The following is a 21871-nucleotide window of genomic DNA, read 5'->3' as shown; positions in this document are numbered from 1 at the left end:
GTTCCTAACTCCTGGCCCAGAGTAGGTACTCAGTAAATATTGACTGTGTGAATGAATGCCTACTTGGGAGATTCTGAGAGTAAGAACAGGTATTTAAAAGAAGAGAACCATGAAATAGAATAAGGTTTTATCTGAAAGTAATTGCCGATCAGTTGCCATTGAAACTTGGGCATCATAGCCTAATAATTAATACCTTGAGTCTCATCCCATTGCCACCATTTAGAAAATGTGAGCTTGGGAAACTTAAGTTCTTTATGCTTCAGTTTACTTATCTGTAAAATGAAGTTAACATGTGTGGGGGGGGGGTGGTTGTGTGTATCATGCAGAAAGTGCCTCTCACCTAGAACCAATGTGTTTATGTCAGTTCTTCTTATATTTTGCTAGTAATATTAGTATTTGTGGTAGTGACATCTTGGTTTACTGATTTTTTTTTTTTTTGTTAAGGGTGGGTTCATTTTATTCCTAAATATAATTAGCACCAGAAGGAAAATATTGGAGTTTATCTAGGGTTTAGCTATAAATAAGGGTATATTTTTAAAATTATCTTTATAAAATTAGAAGAACCAAGCTTGGATAATCTGAAATTACCTCTAGATAACAGTCCTGAGGTAACACAGTCTCTGCGTATCTTGTAATGTAAATCTGAGGAAAATAATTTTGGGGAGCTTCCACATTTCCATTTAGAATTAGGTAATTATGAGGCTTTTTGGGAAGGATTGTGCCTAGGAGATACTTAAATTTGGTAACATTTCTGTTAGTGGTGTGCATTTATAAAAATGCCCATGTGTATATTTTGTAACCAACAAGGTATATCTTTTAAGTAAACTATAGAGTTGACAATTTTTTGTGTTTTTGTCAAGGTCTTGAGATTTGATGGCAAAATAGAGGATTTTTTTTAACTGAAATGAAATGAGACAAAAATAGATTTTTCTTTTATTTGGTGTAGATACTATCTTGTTCTTTATGAAGGCAAAGCTGTTTTTTGTTTTTTGTTTTTTTCCTAGTAGAAGTCATTTAAAGAATAGGAAGTGTATTTTCAAACACGGAAAGCTAGACTCAGTGCTGTTACCATGTCAAAGGAAGCAGTGAATGATGGAAGCAACAGTTTAGGCAGCCAGTGGAAATGGCATAGACAGTGGAAATCTCTGAACTGAAACTTGAAAAGTGAGCATGAATTTACATGCTGACTCAACTTGGAAGAAGAGTATGTTTGTATTTTCAGATGTGATTACACAGAAAAATGAGAGGCAGGAGGGAGGAAATACTGTAAATTTGTCTTAATTATTATGATGTTTAAGGTTTTACTGGCATGTTGGCATGGAGCTTGTGTAGTTTCTGAAAATGTTTCCTTTGGATTACGACTGCAAAACTTTGATCATGTGGAAAAATTGAGATACATTTTAGTGAGTATTAACCTATATTTTTGCCTCACTTCTCCCTTTTATTTTAGACTTGGGAAGATCCCTGTCGAAAGGATAATAGTACAGACTGCTGTGGAGATAATGACCCTATTGATGTTTGTGAAATAGGCTCAAAGGTTTGTTTTCTAGACAATGCTGTTCTAATATATGTTCTAGTTTATTCATGCTGTAGAATTTCAGTTCTCTTTAGTTCGTCAGCTCTTCTAAGTTCTAGCCTATTGATCCCTCTGATACGAGTCCCTTTTTGTATCTTTATTTCTTTCTCTTACACTAGGGGTTGGTCAACTGCAGCCATGGCAAGTCAAATATAGGGCACCACCTGTTTTTATTAGTAACACATTATGCCCATTCACTTACGTATTGTGTGTGGCTGCTTTTGCACCAAAGTTGGGGAGTGGTAGCAGAGATCGTGCCATCCACAAAGTCTAAAAATAACGACTATCTGAGTTTTTACAGAAAATGTTTGCTGAGTCTTGTCTTTAGTTTCCTTACCATTATCCAGACAGGAAATGTAATACTGAGTAAAGCCAGCTGGTACTCTTGTTTTTGTGTCTGCTTCCAGGTTGCCAAGACCTACTGAAGGAGAATAAAACCTACAGTTTCATAGGTTGCTGCTACTTCTAGAATTCTGTGTGTTTTGGGTCTATTCTTCTATTGCATTTCTTGCTAATATTTGTTGTTCTCTGCAGACATTCAACGGCTTGCACTTCGTTCTCACTTAAAGGCAGAACATTTTGTCTTTAAATTTTGTAGAGCCCCTAGAAACCAGCAGATAAGAGCTCCCTTACCCTTCTTAGACAGCCAAACTACCTGGGTCCACACACATTATTTCTTCCCTTTCTTCTCTTACTGTGAGAACTGTCTTTCTTATGTGAGACCTGGGCTTCTACCTGTGCTCTAGATACTGCCCCTTCCTGCCTCTTGAGTGACAGTTTTCTTATCCCTTCTCTGTTCTGTATTCACAACTTCTCTTTCTTTATTGGCTTCTTCCCCCTCACATGAAGACTCACAAAAAGAGTTTTCAACACTCATCTTCATCGCTACTTTCCACTTAATCTTTAGCCTGCTTCAGAATTGTTTCCATCTCCCACTATTTCTGTGAAACTACTCTCACAAAGGTCCCTGCTAACTTTCTTTTACCCAAATCTAGCAGGCCTGTTTCATAGGTTTTGTCTATCTTGAATTTCCCTTAGCATTTTATACTGTTAACTTTGTCTTTCTTCTTGAAACAGCCTCCTCACTGGACTTTGTGTCATAATATCTTGGTTGTGCTCTAATTCTGTTTTCTTCTTGATTTCTTTTTCAAGCTCCTTAATTCTTAGGTATTGGTTGGCTTGAGGGTCATGCCTTTGTCCAGCTCTTTTCCTTTAATTGGATCTACCTTTATTTTCCTTCCAAGGGAACAGAATCTTTGTTTTTCCCTGGTTTTGTTTTTATCTTTGACCCAAATTCCTTCAACATTTAGAACTTTTTGTTCCTTTGGTAATATTTATTGTTCAAGAAAATTGTAGTTATGTTAATGGAAATGAAATCAAGCATGAACCTTCCCTCACAATCCTGCTGTCCCAATAATTCATTTTGTTTTTTATCTTTTCCATGTTTTCTTCCTCTTGGGATAAACATATAAACATTTTGATTTTGTTAGACATTTTTTCCAGTTTATTTTCTGTTATACAGTTAATAAAGTTAAAGGCTTTCCTGAATATAGCTTTTCCTTTTTTCATTTCTTTTGGGACAACTGGATATGGGGGGCAGGGTTTTTAGACTGGCCTCTCAAAGCTGTCTGCCCTAATCCCTAGAATCTGTGAATATGGTAATATAGCACTCCCTTGATAATATTATTTTATATAGCACAGTTTACTTTCAAGTAGGATTATCCTGGATTTCCCGTGCAGACCCAGCGTAATTAAATGAGCCCTTAAAAGTAAGGAGCTTTCTCTTACTGGTGGGAGAAGAACTCAGAGGTTCAAAGTGTGAGAAGTACTGATGTGCCATTGCTGGTTTGAACATGGAGAAGGGGGCACATGAAAAAGAATGCAGTTGGCTTCTAGTTGCAGTGAGTGGTCCCTAGTTGACATCCAACAAGTTAATGGGGTCCTCATTTGTACAACTACAAGGAACCAACTTTATGTGGATTCAGTTTTAGAACCTTCAGATCGGAGCTCAGCCTGTGCAGCACCTTGATTTCGTCTTTGTCAGGCAGTAAGCAGAGAATCTAGCCATGTTGTGCTTGGACTTCTAACTCATGAATACTGTGAGATAATAAATTTAAACTGTTTTAAACCTTTAGGTTTGTCATAATTCATTATACTACAGTAGAAACACAGGATAACAGGCTTTAAGCCGTTTTACTTGCCATGGTTTTCTTGTATTGATTGGGTCCAGCTGAAGTTTTACCTCCTTCAAATTTGGAATCAGCACAGAACTTTTGTGGTAGACCACTGTTATATCCTGCTCATACCAGGCCCTTGAGAAGTTAGCAGTTGACAAGTGTGAGCTGATAAATACAGGTAGAGCCCAGAGAGAAAAAATATTATCTGTAGAAGACTCTTACATTCTAGTTCATGAATGTGTTATATCTCTTGCTCTTTACTTCAAGGAATAAGTGATAGGATCTCCATTTCACTGTTGAGAAACCAAGTCCTAAAACATTATGTGAAGTAATTTGCCAAACACCTTTACGAATGATGGAGAAGGAATTCAGCTTCATAGTATTTATGACTTAAAAATCCTATGTTTTGAAATCTTGCCATAAGAGCTAGAAAGGTTGATGATAATTCCCATCTGATTCTTCCTAAAAGCTTTGTGGCACACCTACATTGTTTGAGAATCTCAACTCATTTTTCAAGAATGAACTACAAGAACTGCAAGAATTAGTAACAGGCTCTTCTGGAGCCATTGATTTCCTTGGAAGGGTAGACTGATAGTTTTATAATGGAACTGGGAAAATAGGTTTTATCTTACAGCCAGTGCAGTGTATTCCTTTAGTTAATGAGACCTGAAACAATAGTAAATATGAAGTAAGTGTATATCACCATCTAAAGAATAGGTCTTGGGGCATCTGGGTGGCTCAGTCAGTTAAACATCTGACTCTTGATTTTGGCTCAGGTCCTGATCTCATGGTTGTGAGTTCAAACCCTGCATCAGGCTCTGCACTGACAGCACTCACAGCATGCAGCCTGCTTAGAATTCTCTCTATCCCTTTCTTTCTGCCCCTCCCCACCCATGCTGTTTCTCCCTCTCTCAAAATAAATAAATAAACACTTACAAAAAATGAAGACTAAGTCTATGTTGGTATGGTGCTCCTTTCTTTGGTGTCTGGGTATGCAAAGAGTCCTTAAATCATCTGTAAGGAACATCATAGTGGAAAGCATCTTTGAACACCACACTGTAAATGGACAAAAGGGAAGGGAGCAGAGTCCTGGAAGTTGATAATAGAGTTAGAGCCACAGGATACAGAAAATTTTAAGGCTGTTGCAGTTCCTTGAGAGATCATGTATTATTCATTTGGTGTCTAACACTACTGCATAAATTTGTTGAATTGATTTAGAATGAATTGAGTTATGGAGGATTCATAAGAGTTTTACCATTTGTTCTTAAATATCTTATTCTCAGTTTTTGGTTTGATTGACAGTTTCCTTTCTAGTCTTAAAGGTATTATAGCAAGGCAGTGGTTTGTCCAATCCCTTTCTGTTGCTTATGAGATTAGAGAGCATGTATCATTCTGATGAAACTTGATAATCCCAAGACATGTTTCCTGTTTGCTGGTGTAATCAGAAACATCTCAGATCTGCTCTTACATTATATGAAATTTCAAAGTAGATTAATTTTTGTGAATAAAAATAAAACAGTTTGCAATGTGCTATCTTTAAATTTTTTTCCTAATCAATCAAGCTTATTTTCTTTCTTTCTTTCTTTCTTTCTTTCTTTCTTTCTTTCTTTCTTTCTTTCCTCCCTCCCTCCCTCCCTCCCTCCCTCCCTCCTTTCTTTCTTTCTTTCTTTCTTTCTTTCTTTCTTTCTTTCTTTCTTTCTTTCTTTCTTTCTTTCAAGAGAATTTATTGCCAAGTTAGCTAACATACAGTGTATACACTGTGCTCTTGGTTTTGGGGGTAGATTCCTGTGATTCATCATTTATATACAACACCCAGTGCTCATCCCAACAAGTGCCCTTCTCAATGTCCATCACCCATTTTCCCCTTCCCCCTTACACACCCCCCATCAACCCTCAGTTTGTTCTCTGTATTTAAGAGTCATTTATGGTTTGCCTTCCTCTCTGTTTGAAATTATTTTTTCCCCTTCCCTTCCCCCATGGTTTTCTGTTCAGTTTCTCAAATCCCACATAAGAGTGAAAACATATGCTATCTGTCTTTTCTCTGGTTGACTTATTTCACTTAACATAATACCCTCCAGTTCCATCCACATTGTTGTGAATGGCAAGATTTCATTCTTTCTCATTGCCGAGTAGTATTCCATTGTATATATAAAACCACATCTTCATTATCCATTCATCAGTCGATGGACATTTGGGCTCTTTCCATAATTTGACTATTGTTGATAGCGCTGCTATAAACATTTGGGGTACATGTGCCCCTATGAATCAGCATTCCTGTATCCTTTGGGTAAATTCGAAGTAGTGCTGTTACTGGGTCGTAGGGTAATTCTATTTTTTATTTTTTGAGGAACATCCACACTTTTCCAAAGTGGCTGTACCAGTTTCCATTCCCACCAACAATGCAAGAGGGTTCCCATTTCTCCACATCCTCGCCAACATCTGTTGTTTCCTAAGTTGTTACTTTTAACCATTCTGACCTGTGTGGGGTGGTATCTCAGTGTGGTTTTGATTTGTATTTCCCTGATGATGAGTGATGTTGAGCATTTTTTCATGTGTCTGTTGGCCATCTGGATGTCTTCTTTGGAAAAGCATCTATTCAGGTCTTCTGCCCATTTCTTTACTAGATTATTGGTTTTTCCGGTGTTGAGTTTGGTAAATTCTTTATAGATTTTGGATACTAACCCTTTATCTGATACATCATTTGTAAATATCTTTTCCTATTCCATTGGTTACCTTTTAGTTTTGTTGATTGTTTCCTTTGCAGTGCAGAAGCTTTTTATCTTGATGAGGTCCTAATAGTGTGTTTTGCTTTTATTTCCTTTGCCTTTGGAGACATGTCAAGTAAGAAGTTGCTGCAGGTGAGGTCAAAGAGGTTGTTGCCTTTTTTCTCTTCCAGGATTTTGATGGTTTCCTGTCTCACATTTAGGTCTTTCATCCATTTTGAGTTTGTTTTTGTGTATGGCGTAAGAAAGTGGTTTAGGTTCATTCTTCTGCATGTTGCTGTCCAGCTATCTCAGCACCATTTACTAAAGAGACTGTCTTTTTTCCATTGGATACTCTTTCCTACTTTGTCGAAGATTAGTTATCCATACATTTATGGGTCCAATTCTGGGTTCCCTATTCTATTACGTTGCTCTATGTGTCTGTCTTGATACCACACTGTCTTGATGATTACAGCTTTGTAGTAGAGGCTAAAGTCTCGGATTGTGATGCCTCCAGCTTTGGTTTTGTTTTTCAACATTACTTTAGCTATTCATGTGGTCTTTTTGGTTCCATACAAATTTTAGGATTGTTTGTTTTAGCTCTGAGAAGAATGCTGGTGCTATTCTGATTGGGATTGCATTGAATGTATAGATTGCTTTGGGTGGTATCGACATTTTAACAGTATTTGTTATTCTAGTCCATGAGCATGGAATGCTTTTCCATTTCTTTGTGTCGTCTTCAATTTCTTCACTAAGCTGTCTATAGTTTTCAGCGTGCAGATCTTTTATCTCTTTGGTTAGGTTTATTCCTAAGTATTTTATGGTTCTTTGTGCAATTGTATATGTGACTTTGCTGAATTCAGGTATCAGTTCTAGCAGTTTTTGGTGGAGCCTTTTGGGTTTTCCATATAGGGTATTATGTCATCTATGAAAAGTGAAAGTTTGACTTCTTTGCCAGTTTGGATACCTTTTATTTCATTTTGTTGTCTGATTGCTGATGCTAGAACTTCCAACACTATGTTAAACAACAGTGGTGAGAGTGGATATCCCTGTTGTGTTCCTGATCTCAGAGGGAAAGCTCTCAGTTTTTCCCCATTGAGGATGATATTCGCTGTGGGCCTTTTCATATATGGCTTTTATGGTAGTAAGGTATGTTCCTTCTATCTCAAATTTCTTGAGGGTTTTATTAAGAAAGGATGCTGTATTTTGTCAAATGCTTTTCTGCATCTGTTGACAGGATCATATGGTTCTTATCCTTTCTGCTGTTAATGTGATGTATCACATTGATTGATTTGTGAATATTGAACCAGCCATGCAGCCCAGGAATGAATCCCACTTGATCATAGTGAATAATTCTTTTAATATAGTGTTGAATTTGATTTTCTAGTATCTTGTTGAGAATTTTCATATTCATGTTCATCAGAGATATTGGCCTGTAATTCTCCTTTTTAGTGGGGTCTTTGTGCAGTTTGGGAATCAGGGTAATGCTGGCTTCGTAGAATGAGTCTGGAAGTGTTCCTTCTGTTTCTATTTTTGGAACAGCTTGCGAGAACTTAACTCTGCTTTAAATGTCTGGTAGAATTCCCCTGGAAAGCCATCTGGTGCAGGACCCTTATTTTGTTGGGAAATTTTTGATAATGGATTCGATTTCTTCACCGGTTATGGGTCTGTTCAAGTTTTCTGTTTCTTCCCATTTAAGTTGTGGTAGTGTGTGGGTATCTAGGAGTTTGTCCATTTCTTCCAGATTGTCCAGTTTGTTGACATATAATTTTTCATAGTATTCTCTAATAATTGTTTGTTTTTCTGTGGTATTGGTTGTGATCTCTCCTCTTTCATTTGTGAGTTTATCTGTTTGGGTCCTCTCTCTTTTCTTTTTGAGAAGTCTGGCCAGGGGTTTATCAGTTTTGTTTATTCTTTCAGAAAACCAGCTTTTAGATTCATTGATGTGTTGCACTGTTTTTTTGGATTCTGTGTTGTTTATTTCTGCTCTAATCATTATTTCTCTTCTTCTGCTGGCTTTGGGGTTTCTTTGCTGCTCTGTTTCTAGTTCCTTTAGGTGTGAGGTTAGATTCTGTATTGGGGATTTTTCTTGCTTCTTGAGATGGGCCTGGATTGTGATGTATTTTCCTCTTAGGACCTCTTTTGCTGCATCCCAAAGGGTTTGGACTGTTGTGTTTTCATTTTCATTTGCTTCCATATATTTTTTAAGTTCTTAAATTCCTGGTTGACCCATTCATTATTTAGTAGGATGCTCTTTAACCTCTGTGTATTTGGAGGCTTTCCAAATTTTGTGTTTTGTTGATTTCAAGTTTCATAGCATTGTGATTGGAAAATATGCATAGTATGATCTCAGTCCTTTTTATATTTGTTGAGGGCTGTTCTGTGACCCAGTATGTGAGCTGTTTTGGAGAATGTTCCATGTGCACTTGAGAAGAATATGTATTCTGCTGCTTTTGGATGAAAAGATCTGAATATATCTGCTAAGTCTATCTGTTCCAGTGTGTCATTCAGAGCCATTGTTTTTTAACATTTTCTGCCTGGATGATCTATCCATTGACGTAAATAGAGCAAATATAGTAAATAGTCCCCAATAATCACAGTACTGTTATCTGTAAATTTATTTATGTTTGTGATTAGTGGATTCATATATTTGGGTGCTTTCACATTGGGGGCATAAACATTTATAATTGATCCTCTTCTTTATGGATAGACACCTTAATTATGATATAATATAATTATATATTTAATATATAATTAAATATAATTAATATAATTCTTCATCTCTTGTTACAGTCTTTGTTTTGAAATCTAGTTTGTCTAATATAAGTATGGCTACTCTGGCTTTCTTTTGACATCCCGTAACATGATAGATGGTTTTCCATCCCTTCACTTTCAATCTGCAGGTGTCCTCAGGTCTAAAATGAGTCTTTTATAGGCAGCATATAGATGGATCTTGGTTTTTTATCCATTCTGATACCCTATGTCTTTTGATTTAGTATTTAGTCCATTTACATTCAGAGTGATTATTGAAAGATATGGATTTAGTGTCATTATTCTATTTGTAGGTTTCATGCTTGTGATTATGTTTCTGCTGCTTTGTAGTCTTTGTTGCTTTGCTGCTTTCCACTCGCAGAGCACCCTTCGGATCACTTTCAGGGCTGGCTTAGTGGTCATGAACTCCTTTAGTTTTTGTTTGTATGGGAAAGCCTTTATCTCTCCTTCTATTCTGAATGACAGCCTTGCTTGATAAAGGATTCTTTTTTTAAACATTTTTAAAAATGTTTTTATTTGTTTTTGAGGGAGAATGAGACAGTGTGTGAGTGGGGAAGAGCAGAGAGAGAGAGAGGGAGACACAGAGTCCGAAGCAAGCTCCAGGCTCTGAGCTGTCAGCACAGAGCCCGATGCGGGGCTTGAACCATGAGCTGTGAGATCATGACCTAAGCTGAGGTCAGATGCTTAACCGAGTGAGCCACCCAGGTGCCCCTGGATGAAGGATTCTTGGCTGCTTATTTTTCCTGTTCAGCTCATTGAACATTCCCTGCCTTTCCTTTCTGGCCTGTCAAGTTTCATTGGACAGATCTGCTTACTACCCTTATGTGTCTGTGCTTGTAGGTTAAGGCTCATTTGTCCTTAACTGCTTTCAGAATTCTCTCTTTATCCTTGTTTTGCCAGTTTCACTATGATATGTCATGGTGTTGACCTGTTTTTATTGTTTTTAAAGGGAGTTCTCTGTGCCTCCTGGACTTAGATGCCTGTTTCCTTCCCCAGATTAAGGAAGTTCTCAGCTATAATTTGTTCATTTTTGTTTTTTTTATTTTTTAACGTTTATTTATTTTTGAGACAGAGAGAGACAGAGCATGAATGGGGGAGGGGCAGAGAGAGAGGGAGACACAGAATCTGAAGCAGGCTCCGGGCTCTGAGCCATCAGCCCAGAGCCCAACGCAGGGCTCGAACTCACGGACCGCGAGATCGTGACCTGAGTTAAAGTCAGACGCTTAATCGACCGAGCCACCCAGGCGCCCCATCAGCTATAATTTGTTCAAATAAACCTTCTGTCCCTTTCTCTTTCTTCTTCTTCTTCTTCTGGAACTCCTGTAATATGGATATTATTTCATTGCATTGAATCTCTTAGGTCTCTAATTCTCTTCTCGTGGTCTAGTAATTTCCTTCCTTTCCTTTTGTCAGCTTCCCCATTTTCCATAATTTTATCTTCTATTTCACCTATTCTTTCCTCTGCTTGTCCCATCCTTGCTGTCCCTGTGTCTAGTTTATTTCGCACCTCATTTACAGCATTTCTTAATTAATCGTGACTATTTCTTAGGTCCTTGATCCCTGCAGCAGTAGATTCTCTGCTGTCTCTTGTACTTTTTTCACGCCCAGCTGTTAGTTTTACGACTATTATTATAAATTCTTGATCAGATATATTGTATCTGTTTTGAGCAATTCTCTGGCTGTCAGTTCTTCCTGGAATTTCTTTTGAGAATTCTTACATTTTGTCATTTTAGCTAGTTTTCTGTCCTTTACATGTTTTAATAGCTTGTTATGTGTCCTGTACCTGTGAGTACTACTGTATTAAAAAGGGGTCATACACTGTTCAGGGCCTGGCAGTTCAGAAGGGGTTTTTGGAGTGTGTTACATGCACTCTGTTCCTGTGTCTTGGCTGCTTTGTCTCACTTCTTGTAGTGGTGGATTGGATCATCCACCAGGTGTGCTTTGATTGGTTTGTTGAAATAAACTTCGAAATGAGAAGGATGGGGGGAAGAGAAACCATATCCCAAACAGAGAGAGATGATAGGAGTGGAGGAAAAAACCAGGCAGAGAATCAAAGAAACTATAGGGTTTAATCCACAAAGAGAAAGAGGAAAATAAAGAAGAAGGAGATACAGAAAAGGTGTAAAAAGAACAGAGTAAAAATGCCTAATTAAACAAACAACCAGAACAGAGAAAAAAAGAAAAAGAATATATATATATAATTAAGAATTGACCAAAAATCAAATCAGAAACTATATGGCTCTGTCCCACCAAGCTGTCTCCGTATACCCCTGGACATGCCTCTGTCAGTTTGTAGCCTGGGTTCCTGGAATTCCAAGTATTCTGACCTCAATACTACTGCCTTTGAGGGATGAGGGAAATTCTGGTATCCCTACTCCTCCACCATCTTGACTCCTCCCCTACAAGGTGCTTTTTAAAACTATATGATTCCTCGGAATTCCCCCTGCCACCAACGGCTTCTGCAGGGTCCTCTATTGGCACCATTGACATTTTGGATGGATAATTCTGTTACAGTGGACTGTCCTGTTCAGTATCCCTGGCTTCTTCCCATTAGATGCTAGTAATACCTCCCTGTTTTTGACAACGAAAATTGTCTCCAGACAATGTCAGATAGTCTCGAGAGGGCAAAATTACCTCTGGTTGAGAATCAATAATCTAATTTATAACTGAGCTAACCAGTGTGGCCAGCCTTACACTAGTAATTATGTGATAACTTCAAATTTGAACATTTTTGTTTTATAAAGATCTCCTGGCATGAGGTGTGTAAGTCTCCCCAGCAAGATCGGAAACCTTTGAGAACAGGGATTTTGTTAGATACATAGTGTTTAACATAGTGATGAGTACTTAATAGAGCTTAGACATATGAGAGTCTGGTTAATATAATTGTGCATATTGCCCTACAAGTGAGATTTCAGTTTACTTTATAAAATCGTGCTAATCTGTTGTGTGTAATTAGGTTGTAACTAATTATAAATTCCTGTAGATTTATATTAAGATTTTAGATTCATTTTGCAAATGTTCTGAAAGGACTTATTTGACTTTATGGTTTCAGATCTGGGTTTTTTTCCTTCTCAAATTTCAAGACACAAAAGTGACTTTCTTTTGCGTCCCTTGCTTTCCAAATGTAAAGCTGCATTTTGAATCATGAAGGAATTTGTTCTGAAGCATGTGTTCAAATTTTAGCTTGCAGTGAAATTCTGTAGGGCCAACAGGATATAGGAAGGATGCATGCATATAAACTTGGCATTGGCAACTTTGAAGGAACCACTGAAATAACTTTCTTTAATGCATGGAACATCTGCTTCAACATCATGCAATTTCTTGGTTTCCTTTACAATCTTGTTAAGGCATTTTATGAAACCTGTTTTATCTGTATTTTTAACATATTAATTCTTCCAGTGTCATTCATTGTCTTAAGGCTGTATTCTAATATGTTAAAAATTTACTTTTCACTTGTAACTGATAAATGTGGTTTGCAAAACAGCATTTTAAGAGGATTCTCAGCTCTCTATTTTATCCGCAAGCAGCAAAATCCAGGTTTATACTATGTAATGATATGCATGGGTTTATTTTCTGTTTAGTAGGAGTTTCTAGGCCTCGTACATTAAATTTCAAGATCTATAAATAACTTTAGTTTCTAAAAAGGAATCAAGATACTTAATTTTAAAAGGGATATCATAATAGGCTTTATAGACTATTTTTACATTATCTTTAATTATTAAAGCTTTATTAAATTTCATTCTGTAATGCTTTTAACCTTTCATATGTATTTTCTGATAGATGAGTAAATTTCTCCAAAGCCTTGAAAATGCTGAATTTCTTTTCTCTTTAAAGGTTCTTTCTTGTGGAGAGGTTATTCGTGTGAAGATCCTTGGAATTTTGGCTCTTATTGACCAGGGTGAAACAGACTGGAAAATAATTGCTATCAATGTGAATGACCCTGAAGCCTCAAAGTTTCATGGTAAGTCTGTAACTTTCCAGAAACAGAAGTAAATCAGTATGTCATTCGAATTCTTAGCATCTAAAGGGGGGCTCATGTAAAACAGAATATGTATATTTGATTTTTTTATTCTCTTCATCCACAGATTATAAAGGAGAATCTATTATGATTGTATCTGAGTTGTGTCATATTGCTAGGAAGAACAAGAAAGAGAAAAGGCTAGATAGACAGGTGGTACCTCAGACTAAGAAAATACAGTCTGTAGGTTCCCTCCCTCCTTCCTTCCTTTTTTTTGCTTAAATTTCTCTTGTTCATCTGAGTAAGTAGAAAACTAAGGAAGGCATGTTCATCAAGGACATACGCTGTTTCCGTATCTAGTTTTTGTCCTGTGTTGCAAAAATGGAGGGAAAGATAACTGTCCTTTGACAAAATTTTGATGTCCTAGAAATTTAAGTTCTAGAAATAGCTTGGTATGATAAAGAGTGGGACTTTCTTTGGAGTCACACACACCTCAGTTTGAGTTCTGGCTGTGCTACTTTCTGAGTGATTTGGGGTAGATCATCTAACATTTGTGAATTTCAGTTTGGTCACCCATTAAGGGAGATAATTATATCGGCTTGTGAGCTTGTCCACAGTAAGAGATGATTCACTTAAAGCATCTGGCTGTCATATCAAGTGTTGAATACATGGCCACTGTTATTATTCTCTATTTTCCCCCCTATTTTTCTAGCCTTTTTTCTTTCAGTTTCATTCTTTTTGCGTTCCTGGTTTCTTCTAGGCCTCAGTTAGAAAATATGCCATTTCTGAATGGATGGGAACTCATTAACACTTAAGTGTTAACCTCTCTTATTTTATGTGCATTTAAAACCTTTTCTTGCACATGGAACAGCTAGAGATTTTATGCCATTCTTGAGTGTAATTGAGAAAGGAAAGGATCTGATAAGGTGAAGTACAAATAACCTCAGGGGCAAAACTAAAACATAAAACTACAATTAAAATATGAGGCTTTAGTTCATAACCATATATATTTCTTGTCTGTCTTTTATTTTATCCTGGGTTTCTTTAGTATATTTCTCATATATATGTATGTAAGAGAAGCAAAATACACTGTTAAACATTCTTTAATGCATTAACTGCTCCTCAAATGAGAACTGATAAAATAATGGTGCAACAGCCAGTCAAAACAAATCATGTAACTAACTGATTGGTGATATGACACACTGAAGTTATGAAACTCTGCTAAGGGATGCCCCCTCTACACTGGAGAGGCTGAGTGCCTGAATGAAACTATGTGTTAGGTGGAATAAACTATTCTTTAGCCCAGTTCTGTTCCAGATGTGATTTAACTTTGTGAACTCTCATCATATGCCAAGCACTTGTACCTGTTCTAGTACATATTATTATTCTTAATTTAAAAGGTGCTCTAAGGATTTAAATAATTGGCTCAAGTTTGCACATCCATTACATAGTAGAACTATGATTTGAACTCATTTCTGTCTGATTATAAAGTCCACTGTCTATCTATAATATTGTACTAAGCAGTTAATACTTGATTGTAGTAATTCGTGGTTTTTGTAACTAGCAGTATTATTGAAACAAGATTACATAAGGCTAATAACTACCTCATGTTTCTCTTGAGTTTGCTAAGGGTTAGAATGAAAAGTTCTCTTTCCTTACTTTAATTCTATTTGTTTCCTGAATGGAGATGACTTTGCACTTTGGCATCTTCTAAATTCTTTTTGTGTATGTTTGTACAAAAAGACACACCGGAAGGAATACTGAAGCTTATTTAGGTTGAGGTGACATCAGACCAGAATAATTACAAGAACTTGTTGAGTACTATTGACATATTTTGCTCTGAAATGATGTGCTGACATTGTGTTTTGTATTTATTTCCTGAATGAGTAAGGAATATGGGGGGAAATGGATATTATTTACTTTAAGGATATTTGCCTATTGTTCAATCTGGGTAGTACCTTAAGTAATCATAAATGTAGATTTTGTAGAGTAAGTTATTCTATAGTTTTAAGAGTTTGAAATGTTTTATTCTTAATTCCTTTTGCCTTCACCTTATTGTGATATATTCTACGTATCTGTATTGAATTTTTTCTCTCTTCTTTTTATAGTGACCCAAGAAAAAAATAGATACAGGCACAAAGGCTGAAGAAATCATAGTAGAAATTTTTTAAATTATAAATCATGGAATACTAGATGACTCTATGTGGCAGAGTCATAATAATTATTAATTATTTTTAATTTAAGCTCAAGTTTTTATTTATACTTGTTGTATCTCTCAAACACGATCCAGCTGTTCTCTCAACTATTTCAGACAAAAGACAGATTTTGTTGTCCTGCTGCTGGAGCAAATGTTAATTGACAGAAATCATTCTTTTTTTTTTTTTTTAAAGTTTTATTTATTTATTAGAGAGAAAGAGAAGTGGGGTGAAGGGACATAGAGAATCCCAAGTAGGCTCCACATGGTCAGCATGGAGCCCAATGTGGTGCTTGAACCCACGAACTAGAGATCATGACCTGATCCAAAACCAAGAGTTGGATGCTGAACCAACTGAGCCACTCAGGTGCCCCTGACAGAAGTCATTCTTAATTTTACTTTTTTTTCTTCATTATTTAGCCTGGTGTGTTGTTTGTGTTTTCATTACCACCTACTAAAGTGGGGCATTAGAGGGGATGAGAACTGAGAGATGCTCCGTAATTGCAGGGGTGGAAAGCTTCCTAAATTTATGAAGAAATTAAAAAAAAAAAAAAAAAAAACAGTTCATATGATTTGATTATGATATTTAATAGTCTTCTATTATAATAATTTATCTTCTCAAGGTACCTACCGTGTAGTTCAGTAAGAGCCTAAGTATTGTAAGCATGTGGCTTATTTTATATGTTCCAGATTAAAAATTGACCTTTGGCAGGAGAGAGGAGACCTTACAAACAAATAAAGGAATCAATTTCTTAATTTCTAGATTAGATGAAATACCTATTATAACAACTTGTGATTTTATTGCAGTAAGATAAAAATGTATATTTGGACCCATATGATTAAATAAATATTAGCTAACAGATAATCAAGTTTGTTGCTGTTCTCTCTCTACATCTTTGAAAATTAACAATATTTAATCATAAATTAAGCAACATTTAAACATTTTATTATGTGTCCATTCCACATCTAACCTTCCAGAATCACAAATACAGTGTTTTGGATGGCATTTTTAATTATAAAAATAATCATATGCTTGGAAATAAAAACTCAGAAGTGTAAAAATACAAAATAAAAAGTACAATTCTCCTTCCCACTTCTCACGCCAGTCTGACTTCTCCAGTCTGTATCTTCTTCCTTGTATGTTTTTAGTTCCCCTGCACAGTTGCTTCTCTACTCAAGCATTGTATTTCTTAATTTATGTCTTTCCTTTTGACTCAAGTTGCTGCTCCAAAAACTTAGGAATTTAATTTCTTATACATTTTTAAATTATGTTACTGTATTTCTTCTTCGATTATGTTAATAGCTCTAATTATTATACTTTGGGCATTATTTATCACTTCATTACTTTTCAACAATAAATTGTGGTTGCCCAGTACAAAACCAGGGCATGGAGGTTTCTGCAGTACTTCTCTGTCCTTTTCAGACCAGTTTCTCTGACCTGTACAGTAGCTCCACAGTGGCTAATTTTATCATATTTAAATTCTGTTCTTTAACTGGTTTTCGTATTTTGTCTCTTGAGTCTGAAAATTGAAAAATAACAAATAACATTTATAGTGTTTATGTGAATAATACTATTATTCACCTCCTTTATCATATTAATTATGGACACAAAGAGAATAGCTTGCTGCACAGCGATCATCACGGGGTTTCTTTTCATTGCCCTGGGTTAATAGTTCTGTTTTTTCTTAGATTCTTTCATGTCCTCTTTTTCATTTTCATTGTTGGCTGGTGTACATTTTCCAAAAATTTTTACATGACGTGGTTGGGAGATTGATTCTGAGTCCATACATGTCAGAAATGTCTTTTTTGGGGTCACTTTCTACTTAAATAGCTTTAAAAAACCTAATGCAATAACTTAAAAAAATTACTGTGTATAATTTGGGATTTTATCACAAAGGAGTGATTTTATAACAGTGTAAATATTTGTTGTCTTTACTTCTTGGAATTTTTATTAGATCAATAGGAAGAAAGGTTAAAATCATGTAGGGGAAGGGATAGCTATCTATAATTTTTTTTTAATTCGGTAGTTTTCTGAGGATGTGTGTAATACAGAAATTTATAAAGAAATTTTTGTTCATTTTCATTGTTGTTTAGACATTTAAAAAATAAATCCCTCATTAATTTCCACTATCTTAAGAAAAAAGAAGCTGTTTTTTGACATGATCAGTACCTATGTTTTCTTTTTTGAAAAAAAGAAGTCTGTTTTAATTTACTAACAGTATGTCCTTCTTTATTTCCATACATATTTTTAAAATTTTTTGGAGAATTATTACAATTCTACAAGGAAGTTTTAGGGTTGTTGTATTATGAAATCACTTCTTTGATCCAGATGAACAGACTGTGGTAGGCTGTAATGACCTGTTCTAGTATTTGTAGTTTTTAACTTTGACATGGCTGAACTAAAACTAGCCATTGCATCAGAGAACGTATTTCAGTTAGAAACTGTGATTGCTGGCTGTATTTCTGTAATTTTAATCTTATTATTTAAATCTTCCAGGTTTTTCTTCTGAAGCAGAAATAGCCATGGTGACATTCCAAAAAGAAAAGTCTAAATAACATTTAAAAACAAATTTCTTGTGTTCCCTGGTAGAAAATCAGTCACTTTGGCTGGCTCATTAACACCTGGAGAGCACTAAGACCTTTTAATACCCTGTAATTAGGTTCCAGGCTCTAATGCTCTTAATGGTACCTTAATGGCCTGAAAGAGTTAATAAGACTCCCAGGGCTCCTAAATTGTTACTAGAGAATGCCTTGGCCATTAGGGATAATAGTGCTTGGTTATGAAATAACCAAGTTCAGAGCTTTTTAAGAAAATTGAAATGCGAGGGCATGTGTAATTTCTCCTTGGGTTAAATTAACCACCTTCTATAATGTAGAGCTTCACATACTCACCAGACAGATGTTTGAACCTCTTCAGAATGCCAGTGATGCCTGAGGACCTTATGTCAGGTGAAGTAACCTCATAGGAGGTAATTTAGGCCTACAAGCTACTTCAGCTTGCAGACTGTTAAAGATTTTTTTGTTTGATCTTTAAATAAATGAAAACAATTGTCTGTTCTATTGCTTGTGCAGTGATTTTGCAGTTTTTAAAAACAAAAAATTAGAAAACAAAAATTGAAATCAGAACAATTATATTGGTTTAGATACATTCTGGGATGAATAAATTACATGAGTAAAAAGGGAATTATTGAAAATGAGGACTTTTGGGGAATTTTTCAAAGGCCAGCACTGTACTGATCTTAGAAGTATCAGAATTTATCTGTATTTCATATATGTAGAATTTCAGCTTACTTTTAGAGAAATTTTTTTTTTAATTTTTTTTTCAACGTTTATTTATTTTTGGGACAGAGAGAGACAGAGCATGAACGGGGGAGGGGCAGAGAGAGAGGGAGACACAGAATCGGAAACAGGCTCCAGGCTCTGATCCATCAGCCCAGAGCCTGACGCGGGGCTCGAACTCCCGGACCGCGAGATCGTGACCTGGCTGAAGTCGGACGCTTAACCGACTGAGCCACCCAGGCGCCCCTAGAGAAATTTTAAAGTCATGTAAAACTGTATAGTTCTTCAATGTCTTTCAAGGCAGTTATAAACCTGTGAAAACCAACTCTCTTTGACTCAAATTTTCATTAGCTGAATGAACACCTAGTGTCCATGCAATTATGATCTTAAAAATAAGGAAATTTACATGGTGTTTGATTTCCTTACTTTTTAAAACACAATTTAATACTGTTATTTAGGGAGAAAAAAACAGAGAATAGCATAGAAATCTTAAAGGAAAATATTTGTGTTATCCTTTAGAACCAGCAAGAATAGAGTTCAGTTTGCTTTTCTGTGCATGGACTCGTTGGCCCGGAAGGGGGCTGGTATATCACCACTGTCATCCTAAATGCTCTCACATTTCTGTAACAACTACTGCATGTTTAGTAATTATGCTGAGTGTTTCTTCTGGAATATCTGTTTAGCTTATTTACATAAGCTCAGGCAAAATGTGATAGTGTGTCCCCTACCTTTTTTTCAGATTAAGGAACTGAGGCACTGGGGAGGGGGAATTCTTGGTTAGTAACTTGTCTAAAGTCATACATGGAGCCCCTGGAATCCAGTTGGTCTCCAGAGCCTGTGCTGTTCACTGCATCCCACCACTCCTCTGAAAAATACTGGGGTAGTTGAATGTATCTGTGGCCTTGGACAGTGTTATTTTCTGGGAGTGCTGACCCTTTGCTCTTAAATAATGTAGGCATCAGTGAGTTAATTATGATTAGAGGTCCCAGTAAAAGGATGGTTTTTTTGATCTTCATTCCTTTGATTTCACTAATAGGTACTTCAATAGGCATGGGTGTGTAGGGATGGGGTGTGGGAAGAGGTAGTTTGAGGAACAGGGACAAATTGAGTAAAATGTACTATAATTAAGAATAGAATTACATCACTGGGAATATTTTGCTTCTTTTTTAAACCTTGACCTCTTCCAGTGTTTTTTAGGTTTCAGTCATACTCTTGTGGTATGGTGAAGGGTAGAGGAGGCCTAAATTCTAAAATCCTCTCTTGTGTTTGTTAGTTAGCTGGCCTTGGGAAAGTCTTATAAGCTCTGGAAGCTTTACTGTCCCCAACTCTAAAGGTGCAGAATTTATCCTCTAATCGGTAAATGATCCCTAGCATTTTTTCCATCTCGTAAATTTTGGTTGTTCTAGGAAATATTTTTATTTTTGCTTTAAATGTTTATTTATTTTGAGAGAGAATGAGAGGAAGGAGCAAAGAGAGAGAGGGAGAGAGAATTCCAAGCAGGCTCCACACTGTCAGTGCAGAGCCTGATGCGGGGTTTAACCTTACAAATCTGAGATCATGTCGTGTGATCACGTCCTGAGCAGAAACCGAGTCAGACTCTTAACCGACCGAGCCACCCAGGTGCCCCGGAAATATTTTTAATTCATTATTTTCAGCTTTCCTTTAAAGTGGAAAGACCTAAATAAATTGTCTTCAAAGATAGTGCTGAAGGAAACACAGTTTAAATTAAAGGATTACGAAATAGATTTCTTGGGGACATGGCACATTTTTAAGTTTTCTAGGGTAGCTCTTAGATGATGGAGCTGGGACTTCATTGGAGGTCTGTCTGTCTGACCCCAAACCTGAGTTTTTAGGCATTCTGTTAAATGCTTCCAGTTAAAATCAGGTTAGAAAAATTATTTGAATTTCTGCTGTGTTTAAGGCACCCGAATGATTTTCACTTTACTGGTCATAAAGTTTCTTGTGAAATGGCAATGAATATTTGTATTTTGGGGGAAGAAAATCTACCAAGGTCTTTTCCAGGAGGTTTTTCTGATACAATACAAATAGGCCTCTGTGTAGAATTACCTTGTTTGGTATTTCTTATTTTGTTGTGTGTTAATTTCCATTATTTTTCATGATATTCATGTATATTTTTAGTACAGGTGTTGATAAGAGTAGAATTAGTAGAAAAGGGTAATGGAGAAGGAAAGGTCAATAAAATGAGGGTTACTAAGTTCATCAGACTGTACTATGAAGCATGGATGTGCAGACCAGTGTGGAAAACAAAATCTTTTAGAGATCTGAGTAAACTGAAAGTATTCAAACTATTAATTCTGAGCTAGAGCCTCTATTTGTGATGCAGAAAATATAATGAGTGTTGTGGAATGGAGCTGTTGTTTCTTGTGAATGCTTGTAAGATATCGTTAAAAACGTTATGTTCTTGCTTCCCACAGATTTTGTTTGAGGCCTGTTGTGCACATATTTAGCTCTGTGAGAGCAGCAGCTATAGTGCTGGAGTGAGAGCTTTGTGCATTATTTCCTTTGGTTAAATCCCATAGAATTTGAAACTCTTTTTTTTTTACCTTTTCCTTTTTCTTTTTGCCGCCTTTGGACAAAATTTCAAGCGTGTGGCCATTTTCTAGTATCTTCTTCCCTTTAAATAATATGAGCAAAGAGATATGGCATTACATTTATGTTACTGGTTTTTATCTAAAAATAAAAACAAAAAATCCACAGCTGATGATATGCTTCCCTCCCTTTGTGTTGTAGCTTGGTGGAAATAATCCAGATAACAACAGCATTTTAATTTTTTTCTACAGATTACTAAGAAGATCTTGTTATATTCTATGTTAGGTTCGTGTCTAAGTTTTTAATACTAATTTTTCCATTACAATAGCTTATTTTAGAGGGAGAAAATATTTATACTTAAAATTCTGGAGTTTTTCAACAACTGCTATTCTGTTTCTTTAGAGTCGTGTGTACATTTCTGTTACGAGTACATATCTATTCTTTGCATAATGCTTTGGAGATTCCTGCATATTGTGTGTAATCAGTATGCTTTGTTTCATTTGATTGCTGAATAGTGTTCCGTTGTATAGATAACACCACAGTTTATTGATGTACTGAATGAAAATTTGGGTTTCCTTCCAGTCGGGCTGATACAAATAAAGTTGCTGTGAACAGTTATATACAAGTTCTTGTGTGAACATAGGTTTTCATTTCTCTTAGGGA

The 21871-nt window shown here is 36.1% G+C and overlaps 1 protein-coding gene across 2 annotated transcripts in view; it reads left to right on the top strand.

Moving 5' to 3' along the window:
• Positions 1 to 21871, top strand: part of PPA2 (inorganic pyrophosphatase 2) — a 90007-nt gene that overhangs the window by 31090 nt on the left and 37046 nt on the right. The window contains exons 6-7 of one of the 2 annotated variants that reach the window (XM_047091430.1): positions 1451 to 1537; positions 13062 to 13188. In XM_047091430.1, the coding sequence (XP_046947386.1) occupies positions 1451 to 1537; positions 13062 to 13188 (214 nt within the window). The remainder of the gene's footprint in view (positions 1 to 1450; positions 1538 to 13061; positions 13189 to 21871) is intronic. The other variant, XM_047091431.1, reaches the window with a different exon arrangement.

This window comes from Lynx rufus, unplaced genomic scaffold, assembly GCF_022079265.1.
Source record: "Lynx rufus isolate CCGP_SWC_20201006 ecotype Redwood Valley unplaced genomic scaffold, mLynRuf1.p SCAF_3, whole genome shotgun sequence".
Lineage (NCBI taxonomy): Eukaryota > Metazoa > Chordata > Mammalia > Carnivora > Felidae > Lynx > Lynx rufus.
The sequence above is the reverse complement of the archived record's forward strand: the minus strand, read 5'-3'. Positions and strand labels throughout refer to the sequence as shown.